The 18356-nt window shown below is 33.0% G+C and overlaps 2 protein-coding genes and 1 long non-coding RNA gene across 3 annotated transcripts; 1 reads left to right on the top strand and 2 right to left on the bottom strand.

The window, feature by feature from the left end:
* Nucleotides 1–4135: 4135 nt before the first annotated feature.
* Nucleotides 4136–5138, bottom strand: LOC114738388 (uncharacterized). The gene is made up of 2 exons (XR_003739529.1): nt 4886–5138; nt 4136–4366 (listed from the first exon to the last, which is right to left on the bottom strand). It is a non-coding gene; the product is annotated as an uncharacterized LOC114738388 (long non-coding RNA).
* A 10-nt stretch (nt 5139–5148) lies between these two features.
* On the bottom strand, nt 5149–12455 carry LOC114738790 (putative disease resistance RPP13-like protein 1). The gene is made up of 3 exons (XM_028926859.1): nt 12433–12455; nt 5333–8207; nt 5149–5192 (listed from the first exon to the last, which is right to left on the bottom strand). The coding sequence occupies exons 1-3, from the start codon at nt 12451–12453 to the stop codon at nt 5149–5151; spliced, it is 2940 nt and encodes a 979-aa protein (XP_028782692.1). The 5' UTR covers nt 12454–12455.
* A 1098-nt stretch (nt 12456–13553) lies between these two features.
* LOC114738780 (probable carboxylesterase 15) lies at nt 13554–15470 on the top strand. Its single transcript, XM_028926852.1, has 2 exons — nt 13554–13565; nt 14386–15470. Exons 1-2 carry the CDS (start codon nt 13554–13556, stop codon nt 15379–15381), a joined length of 1008 nt encoding a protein of 335 aa, XP_028782685.1. The 3' UTR covers nt 15382–15470.
* Nucleotides 15471–18356: the final 2886 nt, after the last annotated feature.

Raw genomic sequence — 18356 nt, 5'->3', positions numbered from 1 at the left:
AATCCTTTTTGAAAAAACCTCACATATTGTCGAATCGCCGTCATTGCAATTGATTTTTTTAAAAAAGAAATTCACTGTTAACTTCTGGATTGGCGCGTGTGAATCTCTTCCATGGATGTCTTTGTATGATTTTTTCCCCCCCTCAAGTCTTGCGAAGAATAAGGTTTCTGAGAGTAAATTCAAAAATTTGGGGTCTTATTTATACATAATTAATTTAATTACATGATTTCTTTTTTTAGGGTCGCTTAAATCCACTCATTACCCCATTGATAACATGAAATGGTACAGGTTGAGATACTCACTCACTTTAAAAAATTACAAGCCACTTTTAATTAGTTTACACTTAAAAAAAATAGTTTTCATGCCAATGGACTTGCAGCTTATATTAATAGCATAAAAACTCTACTATAAACAGGAGGAGGTTGTAGGATTAATCCTACTTATAATTTTAAGTCATTAGTGCTTGATCTTTTAATTGAAAACAAACTTATAAAAGCAATTCAAATATGTATATAATACATGACTCAATATATTATTCCAAAATAAAAATATAACCATGCTTATTGATTATTTGAGATCCAAAGCATAGATAAGAGTAGTACAATTATTATTTTTGGCACCATTCCTACATATCCATACACACAATATGTGAATAAAAATAGGTAAGTCCTAATTATTAAATTTTTATTTTTTATAAGTAATTTTTTTTGTACAAAAGAATAAAAAATATATATATTTATTATGTGGGTTAAAGTGTAAATTTGCTTTGAAAGTTTTTGCTTATGTTGGGCACCTAAGAGATTTTTCTGTGCAAATTTATTTGGAAAGTTTAAAATTGTAACAATATTACCCTCCTACTGTTAAAAAACTATCGTTGACTGTTAAAATAATGATAATGACCGTTAACATTTTTAACAGTAAAAGGCATTATTGCTATGATTCTAAATTTTCAAGATAAATTTGGACCAAAAAAATTTTGAGTACCCAACACTTATGAATGAAAATTTTCAAAATAAATTTGCACATTAATCCTATATATATAATACAAAAATTCTTAACCAATTATATTGTTCACGATAAATAGTGCGGCTCATTTATTAATATTATGATTTGATTTTTTTTCATTTTTTATCCATTAGAAAGAACTCGCACAACTATCATATTCTATGATCTCACATTAAAAAAAAGACTTAAAAGAAGTACTTAGTGCCATCGCGTCCCCAGCGATTTAAAAGTATAACTAAAAAATTTATTTCCAGTCTAAACTTGTATATAAATTTTTTTGCCCAATGTTTATTGCACATATATTGGCCCTTTCGTTTTGTCATTGCAAGAAATATTATGAATTCCCCTAATCTTTGAGATCAATCCCCCACAAAATACACACACACACACACACATATAACCTAAAATTTTTAAAAACTTACACTACTAATAATTCATGAACTATTAAAATTTTTCAAAAGAAGAAAGGCGGGGGGGTAGAGAGAGATACCTGACGCAATGATAAACAAAACCCTTGCGCAAACCAAATTGTGTGAAACTTTTGCCATGTCTTTTATCTTTTTTCTTTTTTTTGGGGGGGGGGGTATCAGCACCAGAAAAAATTGTTTTTGTTTCATGTAGGAAGGAGAATGGCTTTGAATATATATGCGAAACCAAAATGAACTACATGAAAATAATATTTTTCATACAATGAATATTTAATTATTCATGCAAGAAATAAATATGATAGTTATGGGTTTACAAATTTTGAATATATAATTCTTTGAATGATTGATTTCCAAAATAAATTAAATGGATTCATATTTTGATGAATAGCATCTGATAAAAATAATTAAATACCTAGTTACTATGGTAATGGATACTAATATCAAAATTAGAGTCGGTAATTTGGATTAGCAATTGTCAAAAATTTTAGGACTAAGCTTAGAAAAGCTAAATCATGCCTTTTATTTGTTTTCTGTTTTTTTGCTACAAATAACGATGCCTTCAGTGGGCCTAAATAGGGTTAAAAAGGGTTAAGCCCATTTAGGTTTGGATTGGCCCAAATACATGTACTTATTGATTTTACACGTGAAATAATTATTAAACTTAATATGAATTAAAACTAATTATCATGCATGTCTACATACAAAGGAGAATCAATTTTCATTGTTTTTTCATTTCTACTAATTTCAATATTGTTGTATTTTTTTTATTTATCCATTTTTATGTCTTTGCTTGATTTTTTCCTTCCTTTCTTTTTTTTTTGCCCTAATGTTCACGGAGAAGAAAACTATTGCAATCAGGAGCGGTGGAAAATAATTGTATTATGGCACAATTTTCATTGGTTAATAAACTGTATAATATATATTTATCTCATTTTTTAAATTTATGTGAGGTGTATATTGGTGATTTATATTTAATAAAGTATGCATTAGCGCACATATGAATGTGCTCGTGCGCGTGTCGATAATTTCTTTCAAATTTGAAAACCTCATTCCTCTGTAAGGATGGTTTTGCATTTTCACCGTTTGAAAAATTTTAATTGGAGAAAAAAACTCTTTTTTTGGCCATCAGGGAAAAAAACTGATTAATATAATGTAACACATCATAAATGTAATTAACTTTTGAATTTAAAAGTGGCATTTGTGCATCTTTTCTATATTTTGTAAATTTTAAATATGAGTTTTTCAAACTGATACAAAACGACTTGAAATTGACAGCTGAATTTGGAAAACACCTGTGACTTGATTTTTTTTTTTGTTGGTTTTTTTGAAAAAAAATAATGAACAAATCTTGAACTGCCTATTAGTTCATTGAAGAATATAGGTGACGGGTTTTTTTTGTTTTGTTTTTTAATCGAGTGACGTTGTGATATTATCTAGCATATTTTTGTCAACTATTATATGCACGGAACATAACAAGATTACGTACCCTGAAAATTTAAATAGGGAAATTAAATTTTGAATTCCTTCTACATATGTCCCCTTGTATGATTTTTTGAAGTCTTTTAAATAGTGATTGTTTTTAAAGATTTTGAGAGTAATTTTAAAAATTCGAGGTCCTATTTATAGAGGATTGATTTAATTATATGATCTTTTTTCGTAGGGTCGCTTAAATCCATCTATTAACTCACTGATAACATGAAATGGTATGGATTAATTGTGAGATACTCACCCACTTTAAAAATTACAAGCGGCTTTAGCTTAATTTGTACTTAAAAATAATTTAGTAATTATAAAATAGATTTTATATCAATGATCTTGAAGTCTAATGACATAAAAACCCCCATGATAAACTGGAGGGTGTAAAGACACTAGTACAAATTGTTAGTTTGACTACTAGATTTTGCTTTTGTTATTAAAAGAACAGAAGTAATAAGAACTTATGGTTTCTGTTGCATTAAGAACAGAAGCCATAAATAAGATTGTCATTTTATCACTACTGTTATATATATAACAAAAGCCTTACATAAATATATCAACTATATATACACATGTAAATTAACTTTCAAAAATTTTAAATAAGATGTAAATAAATTGCCACTTAAACCAATAAAAATTTTTAAAACATGTAAATTTTAAAATAGAACAATAATTGCGCACATTATAAAATTAAACAGTAATGGTGCCTGGTTTGTTTTGGACCAGATGCCATGGGTGAATGAAAATCGTTAAAAAAACGATTGTTATCACACCTATTTGTATTGTAAGGCGTCATAAGTTTTTCGAAAAAGAGAAACGTTTTTCTTTTTGGGCCTGAGAATAAGAAAAAAGTTTAAAGAACTGAAACTTCAAAAAAAAAAAAAAATTCATAAAAATATTGGTTCCTCTTTCCCTCCACAATGCTTCATTTAGTATTTCAGCTAGTGCCTTAATTTCGGACTCCATTTTCCTCCATAATTTATAACCTTAGGCCGCTGATACTTTTATCTTTAATTCAAAATAAAATGTTATAAAAGCAATTCAAATATATAATTATCGACATAAGTGCCATATTTTCAAGGAGTATCTAGTACCCAATCTTTTATATGGTGATAGTTTTGTATTTTCACATATTATTATCGATATAAGTGCCATCAGTCTTGACAATCAAAATATTTTTTTAAGAATAATTTGATATCCAATATCACTGGCTAATCCAAATTTTAAGAATAATATTTTCACATATCTTATATGCATTATAACTTACAACTATGGGTCAGGCAAGAGAGCATTAATGATTTAAATTAATTAAAGTGATGTGGAGAAGGAGGAGGAGGTTTCCGACAACAAATACAACACTTTTTGAACCGCATGATGTGTTGCAGTGTCCATGGTTCCCGTAGTTACTGGCATCTCCTCCACCTGTCCTCTTATTTTTTGGCACAAATCCTACAGACCTACACACGTACATACAATAAAAAGTGTGTTAATATAAATAGTTTTCAATGTCTGGCCTTAGTTTAGTTTTGATTAATTTTATCGGTGAGAAGGACCCATAAATTTTTATACACAAAAAGTATTGGTATACAGTATTGATACTATGATAATTAGGTCCTTCTTACCAATAAAGATTTTCTATAAAAGGTTTTTTCCCTAAATTTCTCTTTTAAAATTAATCATATTATTCTTGAGCTATGTATATTTTTAAGGCCCCATGCAATGCTTCAAGCAAGCATTTGAGGCATTCCAATTCTTAATTATTAATTAACCTTCTATGTACAAAGCAAATATTGTTGGACAAAATCCATGATATTTTCAGTGTCTTCTAAATCAAGCACATACGGAGCGGAATGAGACATAGAACATGAATATGAATGTATACGGTGTATGTGTGTGCATATTGACATGCCATAGAGGAACTTATCTGTATGTAACTCAAGCTCAATATCTGTTATGAATAAGTATAGAGGAAGTACCTTTTCGAGAGTCTAGTGTCTACATGTCTACATGAGGGATATGAGCAATTTTAGGCCAATCTGGTCCTTTATCCTTTTCACACCTCTCCTTCAGCAACGGACATTCATCACCGATTGTTAAACGAGTGAGGGATGGAGGTAAAGCATCTTCTTCTGGCATGCCTTCAAAGCTCACGTGACAGCACCAAAAAAACGATAAGGAAGCGAGAGAATGGAGGTGCACAAGACCCCTATGGTTTATTCTTCTCAAATTGTTACAAAATTCAAAAGACAGAGAGTGGAGATTGGGTGGCAACAATCTCTCTTCCTCAGGGAAGTACTCCATGACGTCATCAATAATTACAAGATGTTTCAAAGACAACAACTCATGCAAACCCCCATCCCTACCACACGCAATGAGGTTGGAACACCGACTGATTGAAAGAAGTTGTAGGTTGGAAAGCATACCTCCTTGGGGAAGAGATTCCATTGCTGGACAATCCCATAAGCATAGGTCATGGAGAGGTGGAAGCACATCTGATATGCTCCATGTGGGCATGTCTTTCACTGATATCTTCGTACAATTACTTAAAGATAGCCTTTCTATGGAAGAGGACTTGGGAAGCGTGGCTGCCAAATTCTCACATCTCAAAATGTCTAGTGTTTTTAAACAAGTAAGATGTTGAGGCAGAGACTTTGTTAGTCTAGGACAATCATGTATATAAAGTTCTTCAAGGCATGGGAAACTTTTACCTTCATAGCATATATCCCATTCTTCCCATTCTCTCATATAAGAAAACTTTAAATATGAGAGGGAAGGAAATGGTGGAGCAATTAAGGAACCATTCCCATAGAACTCTTCACCTATCGCCTTTATTCCATCAAATCCATTAATCGTGAGTTTCTGGAGGGAAGGTAGTTGCCCAAGAGGTGGTAATAAGCTCACATCGTTGTTACCACCCAAATGTAAAGACACTAAATTGGGTAAAACATGTGCAACACCAAGAAGCCACTTTGGAAATTTGGTACCTCTGTATCCCTCAATGGTGAGCTCTTCCACACTCTGATTTGGCTCAACTGCTTCCAATACGTGCTCCTGGCTTTGCGGCTCTTCACGACTACAGCTGTTTCCCCGATACCACAACGTCAATTTATCCAATTTCTTTTCTTTCAAATTGGCCTCCCTCACATCTGTAGGATTACTTACATGCTCCATATTTGAGATGGTTAGTGAGCCCGTTAAGTGGTTAAAGGCTCCTAGTTCTTTTATATTTGATCCTCCTTTCTTTGCCACAACAAACTTATTCATTATTCGGAGCTGATTTAACTTTCCCATACATCTTGGCATCTTCTGTATGTCACAATATTCCAAGTCAAGATGACGCAAGTTAGTGAGTTTGTAGAAATTTGATGGCAGCTCAGTCAAGTACCTGCAACCTCTTAATTTCAATGTTTGTAAATTAATCAACGAACACATTGAATTTGGCAATTTCTCAACTAATGTGTAGGAAAGATCCAAATAATGCAAGTGCTTTAAATTGCTAATGCCATCTGTCAAGCTTCTCAAATTTAGAGATCCATTCAAAGATAGTTGCCGCATGTACTTGAGACGACAAAGCCTGGACATTATATCATTGCCAATGCTAAGACTGCCCAATAGGATGAAACTACGTAATTGGTGGCATTTTAGAACTTTCCCAAAAATGTCAACATTATCACTTTTGCATCTTATATGTGAAAAGTAACGAGTCTTGGTTGACATATCTTGTGCCTGAGCAGTATCGAGCCACACAAAAAACTCTCCTGCCATAGATTTTGCTAAATCATTCAGAAGATCATGCATGATGAAATAATTGCCACCTCTTTTTGATGGCTCAAAGAAAGACCTAGACTCTAGATCTTTGAAAATTTCATCACCCATTTCTTCAAGGCTCATATTTCTTTGAGTTGGATATATTAAACCATCTGCCATCCACAATTGGATTAAGACATTCTTGTCTATATCATAATCTTTAGGAAAGATGGAGCAATATGCAAAACAACGTTTCAGATTTGATGGTAAATAGTGGTAGCTTAATCTTAAAGATGGGATAGTGTTGCTGTCACTTTCTGGTAATTGCCAAATCTCACTTTTCAAAATCTTATCCCAATACTGAAGAGAGAGTTTTCTGTGCAACAAACTTCCCAGTGTTTTTATTGCTAAAGGCAATCCTCCACACTTGTTGACAATTTCTCTGCCGATTTGTATAAGATCTTGATCTGCGCCATAATGTTGGTTGTTAAATGCATGTTTTGCAAATAAATCCCAGCAATCTCTATCTTCTAATGGCTTCAAATGATATGTGGAGGCACAACACATCACTTCTGCTACCCTTCCATTACGGGTTGTGACAAGAATCTTACTTTGTGGTACTACATTTTTCAAAGGAGCAGTGAAGACCTCCCAAATTTGACAATTCTCATTCCAGACATCATCAAGAACGAGAAAGAATTTCTTGCCCATTAACATCTCTTTTAGTTTAAGCTGGTATGAGTGAAAATCATGTAATTCTCCAGTTGGACAATTAAGTGAATGAAGAATTGCTTTTGTCACTTGAATAACATCAAATTCTTGAGAAACACACACCCAAGCTCTATGTTGAAATTGATCCTTCATCCTTTGATCTTTGTAAACAAGTTGTGCAAGGGTTGTCTTACCCATCCCACCCATACCCGTGACGGCAATCACATCCATAGGCAATTGATTCCTACATCCCCTGTTTTGTGATAGTAAAATCTCTACAATCCTCTCTTTATCAGCATCTCTACCATATATATTGGATTCATCTATCAAACGTGTTGTAAGCAATCTCTTGTATACTTTTTTGTTCCCTCCTGAATGATCACCAGCAGATGGCCGTTCCCGTAATCCCAATATCTCATTTTGCTTCATAAGGATATCTAGGTTATTAAGCACTTGTTTGATCCCTGACTTTATCTTTTTGTCAAATCGAATTTGATTAACAAAAGCAGGAAAAAAGCCTCGCACCTTGTTGATAACAACAGTTTGAAATTCAGCATCCAGCTTTTGTCGTGATGCCTCGCTAGCAATGTCGTCCAGCAAGTCTTGAGCCTTAAAGACTTCATCTTTGAGCTCGTCAAGCCACTGCTTCACACGATGGTCTCTGTATTGCCTTTCCTCTGCATCTTCAACAATTTTGTCCACAGAAATAAGGATAACAAGCAATTTTCTCCGTAAATCATCATTGATCTTTCTGGCTCGAAAGTAGTCGAGAAAGTCACGAGAAGCCAATCTCTCAAATGCCACTTGAAGGAAAGAGGAGAGAAACGCTCCAGCCACCAACTCCGCCATGTTAAAGCTAAGAGAAAGTATTCAGCAACAAGAAAGGAAGAAAACTGGACAAAGATAGAACGAGAAATTGAGAAATTGTTAATGCTTCACTAATGAGTGGTGGGGCATAGATAGGCGAAAGTCTTTCTTTGGTTGTCTGGAACTGTGGATGCTTCTAAGAAATTGCTCTGAAGTTATGAAGTGCAAGATAAGGCTTGAATTTGACTGACGCATATGAATTTGCTAGTCCAGAGAGACTTTTGAAAATTCTACTTTGCCATCGACCAGTCTTCCAATACCCATTCTTGTTTTTGTCCTTTACCTAACTCTAATAATTCTCCTTTTCTTGCTTGTACTTTGAAAAACGATACGAACCACAAGTGAGGATAGAGAATTTAGATTCTTATTTTATCCCAAGCGATTGCAATATTAATTAATGGGGGGAAAAGCCTTCGGCAACTTCATTGCAATTTGTAAAATATCCAAGATGATAGTAAAATAATAAGATATTACATGAAAAGCATGCAGGAAAAAAAAACATCAAACAATTAGTTTAATTGATTGTTTTGCACTTTTCCCCTCTCAGCACAGGTTGTTGTTTGAATTATAGCATGGGTATGTGATGATGCCTCTATCATTAAAGCAATTAATTAAATTAGGTCCTAATTAATTTGTAATTTAGAATCGACCTAGATCATTACTTCCAAGGAGCAAGTTATAAGTTTTTTAGGTAAAAATTTAGGTGATAAAAAAATACAATAAATTGGACCTAAACTAAAATGCAAAATTCTAATTCTAAATGCAAGATGCAAATATCCTAAAATCTATATGAAAATTAAATTAAACTAAATGAATGCCAATGCAATTTTTGGGGGATCTTTTTTAGAAGAAAAATAAAAATAATGAATAAAGAAAATTAACTAGAGAACAAAAAAAATTAACAAGTAAAATTGAGAAATTTCTTTTCATATACAGTAGAGGCAACAACTTAGGATTCACATGAATTTAACCTTCTTAACCTTAATCAGTTAATTAGATCACAGGAAAATGATAAGAGAGTGGAATTCATAAATTTTAATCATCTACTTAAAACAAAGGGAACCCTCAATTTGAAAACCTCTTAAACCATTAAAGAACTCATAACAGTATAAGGCTGATTAATTAAGCTTATTAAAACTAATGAAAATAACTCAAATTTATTCTAAAAATCATGTTTGAAATTATCCAATTAAATAATTAGACAATTAATCAACTTAATCAAACAATTAAGAGGCAAAAGAACCCAAATTTTGTAATTCAAATCATATTGATACTTAAATTCATAATGAAAACTCAATTATAAATTCAATTAACAATGCAAAAATTCATAAACATAAATTCCATCAAGTGTCTCAACACAAATAAAATCCAAATATCAATTCAATCCAAGCATAAAAATGACAATCAAAAACTAAATTGTCTCACAAAAAATACAACTTAAAATTATTTAAACCTAAATAATCTCAAGTCCTTGAATTAAAAACATAAATGGAATATCACTCATTTGTGGTCTTTAATTGCTAGCCCAAAGCTCAAACCTCCTCCATGCTCCTCCCAAGTTGCATCCCAAACAAGTTCAAGCTGCCATGAAAATTATCTTTACGGCCATTGAAGGAAAGTGGATGAAAGGTGGAATGATCGGGGACAAGGTCAAACCGATGCAATTGTGGCGGGTGAGTGGAAACAGTATAATAATGGAATTGTGGGGATTATGGGGCGAATGGAAAAAAGACCAAGAACAAGTGGCTACGGTGGTATATGTTGGATTGGCGGCTAACATATTTAATAAGAGGAGAGGGATTCTTTTTGGATCCAAAACTCAAACTCATTAATAATTAATTGACCCATTTGATAATAGTTATTGGATTGTGCTTAAATTCTAAAAAATAATCTTGTACTGTTAGATTTCCTATATGTTCTTTCTTAACTTACAAAAATTTAAGTGCATTCATTAATATAGATTATATCCAAATATAATAAAATATATATATCAAAAATTAAATATTAGATATGCACAAAAATTAGGCAAGAAATTGCAAAACTTTCTAAAAATAATTTTTCAAAAAATATGAGACTTATTTCCAAAGAAATAGGAAAATTAATTCCAAGTCAAAAATAGGAAATCATAAAATATTTAAAATTTTAATCTAAAATCTCAATTTTTATGAAAAATCTAAAAATCAACCAATTAATTTAATAATGCATAAAAATCCATTTAAACTCAAAATTGTCACTTAAATCCTAAATTAATGTGGGATAAAATGCATAAAAATAATGAACTAGTTCCATATTAGTTCCATATTATTGAAGACAGCAAAATAAACCATAAGAATATAAATAATAACTTCTGTTTTTGCGCTAACGTTCATAACCTATGGTTTTCCAGAAAAAATTCCAACTCCTGTTAGAAGAATTTCCCCTTTCCACATTCGTTCCTCTATTGTTGCTATAATTATTTGGAGGATTGATCTCAATAGTATGCTCTTCTTTTACCCAATGTTTTAAAAGCCGGACCGGAAGTCGAACCAGAAAGATCAACGGGTCATGGTTCAATCGGTCGGATCGGTCGGACCGTTCGGTCAGACCGGTGACGCAATAATTAATTTAAAAAAATATTATATACATATAATTAATATATATAAAAAATATCAAATTATTAAATAATTTAGAAATGCATTTAAATAATCTAAAATTATAATAAAATCATTGAAAATGGACTAAAACCTTATATATTTAATTTTATGTATGTTTAAAATATTTAATGATATTACAAATTATCAATTCATTCAAATCAAAATATTTTTTTAAAAGATAGATCAAATATCGAAACAAAAAGACTAGCGACTCACGATTTTAACACCATAATATATGAAATTTTCAATGAAATAATACTATATGGTTATAACTAGTCTAAAAATATATTAGGATATTTAAGGGGATCAATTTTTTTATTTTTCTTCTATTTTTTAAAGTTTTTTTAGTATTTTTCAATCAGGCTAAAAAACCGTCCGGTTTTCTGAAAACCGTTCCGGTTCCCGGTCCAACTCCGGTTTCCGGCTTAATAATGGCTCAACTCCGGTCCAATCCGGCTCAACTATGTGAACGGTTTTTTGGTCCAAACCGAGCCGTTAACGAGTCCGGGTGACGGTTCAACCGGTCCGACCGTCCGGTCCGGTCCGGTTCTTTAATCATTGCTTTTACCTCTCGAGAGCCCCATTCAATGTAACAATATTACTTTTCCTTTTATTTTTTTAATCCCACTTTTGCATCATCATATTGTGCCTAGAAAATTTTGGAAATATTACTAATAAAGACTAAATTCAGAAATTATTTATTTCTTTTGATTAAGTTCAGGTTTTTATCAACAATCAGATTACGAAAATTTACAAGCATTCATTCAAGCGTGTAACACTTAAAAGCCTTTAGAATAAATAGTTTCTGAATTTGGTCATTGTGAATAATTTTTCAATTTTTTTCATGATCCCTTTGCCTTTTTAAATTATCCCCCCTAATAAATTAAAAAGATTTCAATCTCATTAAGGACTACTCTCAGAATTATAATTTTTCTACTGACTTGTGTTTAAAAAAGTGTGCACGCACATGCGTGCCTGTGTTCCTGCGCTTATGTGATGATTCTTTTAGATTGGTGACCATTTTCATCTTTAAGGATAGTTTGCATTTGTGTGATTAATCTTGACAATCAGAAATATTTCTTTAGAACAATTTAACATCCAATATCACTACCAAATCCAAGTTTTAAGTATAGTTGAGGCTGGAAAAAAAAACAGAGAGAGAGTTTTCAGCTCAAACTAAAATATATATAATTGAGTCTCCAAAATCTCACACCCACGGTCAACACACTGGTGACTGTTGCCGTAGCTCTGTCCCTGGCGGACAGCCGACTGCCGGTGGTGGCTGGATGCCAATGGGTCTCTTGCAAGAGCTGTTTTCTTTTTTTCTTTTTCTTGCAAATGGGAGTATTTTAGTCTTTTCCCCCATATTTCTAAATTCATAATTAAGACTTAGAAATAAGAATGACAAGTACTTTTTTCCCGTAAATCATCATTGAGTTTTCTGCCACGAAAGTAGTTGATATTTTGAATTTCAATTACGCAATAATTTCCCGGAAGCACCCAAACAACGAAAGGAAGACTTTCGTCTGTCTATGCCTCAACTCTCAGTAGTGGAGCATTAGCACCTTCTCAATTTCTTGTTCCATCTTTGTCCAGTTTTCTTCCTTCCCACTGAATATTTTCTGTTAGCCTTAATGTGGCCGAATAGGAACCCGTTACAATATTAGTATAGGTTTTGACAACAATAATATAGGTTTTGATAACAATTTTTATGGATGGGTTCTTGTGTGTAATTTTTTAATTTTAGTGATTTTTTTGGTGATTTTTCCAAAAAATAATACATAAGTAGCGGTATTTTAGTGGAAAAATAATGAATCCAACGTAACTAGGGTTGCGCATAAGTAGGATTAGGCTGAGATTCACCTCAACCCAATGCCCAACACAACGTGCAGTAGGAGCCGATATCGGTATCTAAATAATAGCGTCGGACTTTGACCCAACCAGAAACGTTCTGAAAAAAATATTTTAGAAATAAAAAAAAATATTCATCAACAGAAAATTGTAGTTCACATCATTTAAAATCATTTTAAGGACAAATTTTGTTTCTTCAAATAAGACTTTTCAGTTATTTTCTCAAAAAACAATGTATTTATTACACATCCTGTACTTTATTTTGTATGCTAAAAATTGAAACAAATTTAAATCAAGTTTCTCATATCTATCATGTTAAGTCCTCTGATTATACAACATGGTCATTTGTTCTTTATTTCATGTAAATTTATAATTAAATACTACTCCTCTAGTTCAATTTATAGGACAGAGAGAAAAAATATTTTTGGATCCTATTTATGGAGTGCTGAGAGAAATTTTTTATATAGATATATAATTTTAAATTTCATTTATTATCATGTTGATTTTGTTTATATGAGGTATAATATATATTAAATAAGGATAAGGTTAAAAAATTATTAAATTTTAAATAAGAATTAATAAAGTTCATGGTTTTACTTAGTCTGTATGAAACATGTTGAGAGTGACTTATAAATAAAATCAGAAAAATGTTAAATATTAATATTTTAAAAATAGAATAGATAGTAACGTGTGATTGTAAAACCTTAACATAATAAAAACAAAGAACTTGACAAAATTGTTGTCTTTACTAATCTTACTATTAATTAATGGCCATAAATTTGGCCAAAAAAATTAATTTACCATTTACTGTCCTTACAAATATTACTATTAATTAATGGCCATAAATGTAGCCAAAAAATAAATTACCATGATGATTATATATAAAACCCCTTCACACTGGAAGGTTCAAAGCCTGTCAATCATCATCCTACCTGTCTCCCACACTGCCATTTATGTCATGGAGACTCCAAAGAAGCTCATTGACTAAGGGGGTGTTTGGATGAGGCAAAACCATGGTTTGCAGAATAGCTTCTGGAGAATAGATTCTGGAGAGAATAGATTTTGAAAGAATAGATTTTCTGGAAAAGTGATTCTGATAAAGTGAGAGTGTTTGGATAATTATTGTCAGAAGTGCTTTTTGATATGTAAAAATTACTAAAAAGGACATAAGTTTAAATGATAATTACATATAATATATATTTCATAATATATGTTTATTTGAAGTAATAAATTTATTAATAATATATATTTTGGCAACATAATAAATATGGCATAAATAATATAAATAATAAGAAATTAGTGTGTATATATATTAATAAAATAAATATGTTTTTAGGAAAATGATTTATTTTGCCAAAGAAAATATTATTTATATTATTTATAAATATAAATAATATAAATAATATTATTTATATTATTTAAATAAGGGATACCTAAGTATCGCCCCCCTGCGTGCTTGTTCGGTTGTTCCCTCCGTGAGCTGGCCTTTGAAGCCCAATAATTATCCCTCCTCAGAAGCTATGCCCCGCCTGTTTATCTAAAACCAAGGTTTGTTGGGCAAAACCAAGGTTTTGCCCAAAACCTTGGTTTTAAAAAAAATGGGGGTGTTTGGCAAATTTTTTGCCAAACCATGGTTTGGCAAACCAAACCATGGTTTGGCATAAAAGCCAAACACCCCACAAGTCGGAAATTGGCTCAGGCTCTATGACGACGGCTCTGTGGATCGCTCCTGGACCGGCCCTCCTGAGTTCAAATTCCTCACTGAACCGGTTCCTTCACACCCTGAATTCCTCGACGGAGTTTCCACCCATGACGTCGTCATCCCCAACTTTTCCGGCCTCCGTGTAAGGATTTATAAACCGGAGACGAAGCCGGGTGATAAGCTTCCGATTCTCCTCCATTTTCATGGTGGTGGGTTTTGCATAACCCAACCCAACTGGTTTTTGTACGCCCATTTCTACAGCCGGCTCACCCGAACGGCCCGGGTCATCTGCATATCGGTTTATCTCCGCCTCGGCCCTAAGAACCGCCTGCCGGGGGCCATCAATGATGCTTTTTTCGGCCTTCTCTGGCTTCAATCGGTGGCAAAGCATGAGGCAAACCAGCCGGCATGCCTCGCTGATGATGGTGCCGACTTCAACCGTGTTTTTCTTATCGGGGACAGCACTGGCCGGAACCTAGTTCATCAGGTCGCCGTGAGAGCCGGGAAGCTTGACTTAACGCCGCTGAGGCTAGCTGGAGGGATAGAGCTCCAACCAGGATTCGTCCGTTCAAGGCGGAGCAAGTCGGAGTCAGAGAATCCCGAGTCACCGTTCTTCACATTAGACATGGTAGACAAGTTGTTAATCTTGGGGTTGCCAGTTGGGAGCAACAAGGACCACCCGATAACGTGTCCGATGGGGGAGGCGGCGCCGTCACTGGACGACGTGGAAGTTCCGCCGCTTCTGGTGTGCGTGGCGGAGAAGGACTTGATCGTGGATACGCAGTTGGAATACTGTGAAGCGATGAAGAAGGCGAAGAAGGAGGTGGAAGTGTTTGTGAGTACCAAAGGAATGGGACATGGGTTTTATCTGAACTCACTGGCGGTGGAGACGGACGCCGATGCGGCGGAGCAAACGGAGTGCCTTGTTGCTAAGATCAAAGAGTTCATTAATAGCCACTGAAAACAGACAGAGGAAGTTTCATGAATCCTCGTTATCCTTCCAGGTTCCAATGAGGGATTATTTTGTATGAGACATGGTGTAATGATAAAATAAGAATAAAAATAGGGTTAAGGTGCACTCAGCACCCCCAAGTATTTTGCCAGGTGCACCCAATGGCCTAAAGTAATTTATGGTGCAATTTTGCCCTCAAAGTAATTAAAATGATGCACCGGTATCCCATGCTAACATATCTGTTAGTTTGACCGTTAAATTGATGAGTCAGCACATTAGACATGCTTATTAGACATGCCACGTCAGATTTTCTAGTCAATCTTGTGCTGACTTATCAATTTAACGGTCAAACTAACAGATATGTTAGCATGGGATACCGGTGCATCATTTTAATTACTTTGAGGGCAAAATTGCACCATAAATTACTTTAGGCCACTGGGTACACCTAACAAAATACTTGGGGGTACTGGGTGCACCTTAACCCATAAAAATACGAAAGGGCTGCTTTTATTTTCTCTTCTTTTATGCCTTCATGCATTTCACTCCAAAAATTGGTATTGGACGCAATCGACTTTAGTTTTAGTGTTCATTAGATAATGAACACTCGAATCTTTCAATGGTTTGGATTTATTTTTTTCCCTTCATATTTTGTTGGAAAAATTATTTTAAGACGTAAAGATTCTAAAATAAAGATATTATCGTAATTATTTTTTTCAAAATATAATTTCTTCCACTTAAAAATAATTAATTGATCAGAGATTAACTATGAGCACCAACTCATCCCCATGATAAACACTAAAATTGTCTGGCAAAAAAGACAAACACCAAAACTGCTTCCGACACCCTAACATTAATTAAAAATTTTCTCATTATAAGATTTAAATTTGTGTGATAAATCGTGTGCCAAGCCTTATCACTTAAATGAGGGCATGCTTAAAAAGTCATTAGCGTGATAATTTATGATTTTTTTAATACAGTGAATAATAATCAGTTTTTTTTTCCAATACAGTCAAGCTAAGCAATGGCTCACACAATAGTGACAATAATAATCAGTGTTAAATATAAAGTCAACGTAAAATAGAAAATAATAATAATAGGAAATGTTCATTTTAAAAGCGACACCTTGTGCATTTCAGATAAATTTGTTAGCTTAATATAAGATATCTTGAAATTGACAGCTAAATTTCGAAAAGGCAAGTTGGAACTTTTTTTTGGGGGGGGGGGGTTTGGGGGGAAGTAATTGCTAATTTTCAATTTTCCATCCACCTTGGACTATTTGGTGCCAACTACCAACGAAATGGGGAATGATACTCGTAAATCTTTTGTGAAATCTTTTTAAAAAACCTCACATATTGTCAACTCCCCCTCATTGAAATTGATCAAAAAAGAAAGAAATTCACTGTTAAATTTCGTCTATGTATGTCATTGTATGATTGTTTTTCCCCCCTTCAAGTCTCGTGAAGACTAGGTTTTTTGAGAGTGAATTTAAAAACTTGGAGTCTTATTTATATGTAATTGATTTGATTATATGTTCTCTCTCTCTCTGTTTTTTTTAAAGAGTCGCCTAAATCCATTCATTACCCCATTGATAACATGAAATGGTATAGGTTGTGAGATAGCCACCCACCTTAAAAATTACAAAGCTAGGCACTTTTAATTAATTTATACTTAAAAAATAATTAGCAATTAAAAAAATAGTTTTCATGTCAATGGATTTATAGCATAATAGCATAAAAACTCCATTATAAACTTCAGGTTGTAGGATTGATCCCATTTATAACTTTAAGCCATTAGTGCTTACCTCTTTAACTTAAAACAAAAGTTATAAAAGCAATTCAAATACTAGTATCTAATGCATGGCTTAGTATATTATTCGAAAATAAGAATATAACTATTGTTATTGATTATTTGAGATCCAAAGCATAGATAAGAGTAGAATAATTATTATCATTATTGAAGCAATGAGGTGAAGATGATCAAATTAAATGAGGAGGTCCCTCACAGCAAACACAAAAGCCACCCTTGCACCTGCTAACTTAACCGGCCACATCACATATCCTGGGACAGAACTTGACGCAGTCTTCATTCTTCACACATGACTGCCCCTGTGCTCTTATTTTTGGCACCATTCCTACATATCCATACACACGATATGTGAATAGAAATAGATGAGTCCCACTTATTAATTTTTTTTTTGAGTGAAACTAATTATTAAATTTTTATTTTTTATATGTAAGTTTTTTGGACACAAGAATCAATAATCTATATATTTATTATATGGATTAAGATACAAATTTGCTTCGGAAGTTTTCGCTAGGCACTAAGAGTTTTTTTCCTCTGCAAATTTACTTGAGAAGTTTAAAATCGTAACAATATTGTCCCATACAATTAAAAAAACTATCATTGACTATCAAAATAATGGTATTGACAGTTAACAATTTTAATAGTAGAGGCATTATTGCTATGATTCTAAACTTTTAAGGTAAAGTTGCACCCCAAAAACAAAATTCTAGGTGCCTAGTGCTCTTGAGTGAAAACTTCCGAAACAAATCTGTGCCTTAACCTTGTGTATAATACAAAAATTACTAACCAATTAGATTGTTCATGATTCATAAATAGTGCTACTCATTTATTATTGTTATGATTCAATTTTTTTTTTTCATTTTTCATCCATTAGAAAGAACTCCCACAACCATCATACTCTATGATCTCACATTTGAAAAAAAAAAGACTTGAAAGAGGTACTTAATGTCATCCTGTCAAAAGACCCAACAATTCAAAAGTATACTTAAAAGATTTTTTTTTTTTGGTGATACAGGAACAAGAAAACAGTACTAATTAACAGACTAAAATGCTACGAGGGGTTTCCATCCCCGCCAGGTCTTCCATGTATGTTTGCTCGATACTTCTCGGTGGTGCGGTCCAGACCGTAGTCCTTTGTCTATGATCCCAGGCAAGTTTTGCAAGATGATCTGCGCTTTTAT

The sequence above is a fragment of the Neltuma alba genome, unplaced genomic scaffold (genome assembly GCF_004799145.2).
Source record: "Neltuma alba isolate B1F8T4 unplaced genomic scaffold, ASM479914v2 tig00002811_pilon, whole genome shotgun sequence".
NCBI lineage: Eukaryota > Viridiplantae > Streptophyta > Magnoliopsida > Fabales > Fabaceae > Neltuma > Neltuma alba.
Note: the sequence above shows the minus strand (reverse complement) of the source record. Positions and strands in the feature narration are given on the sequence as shown.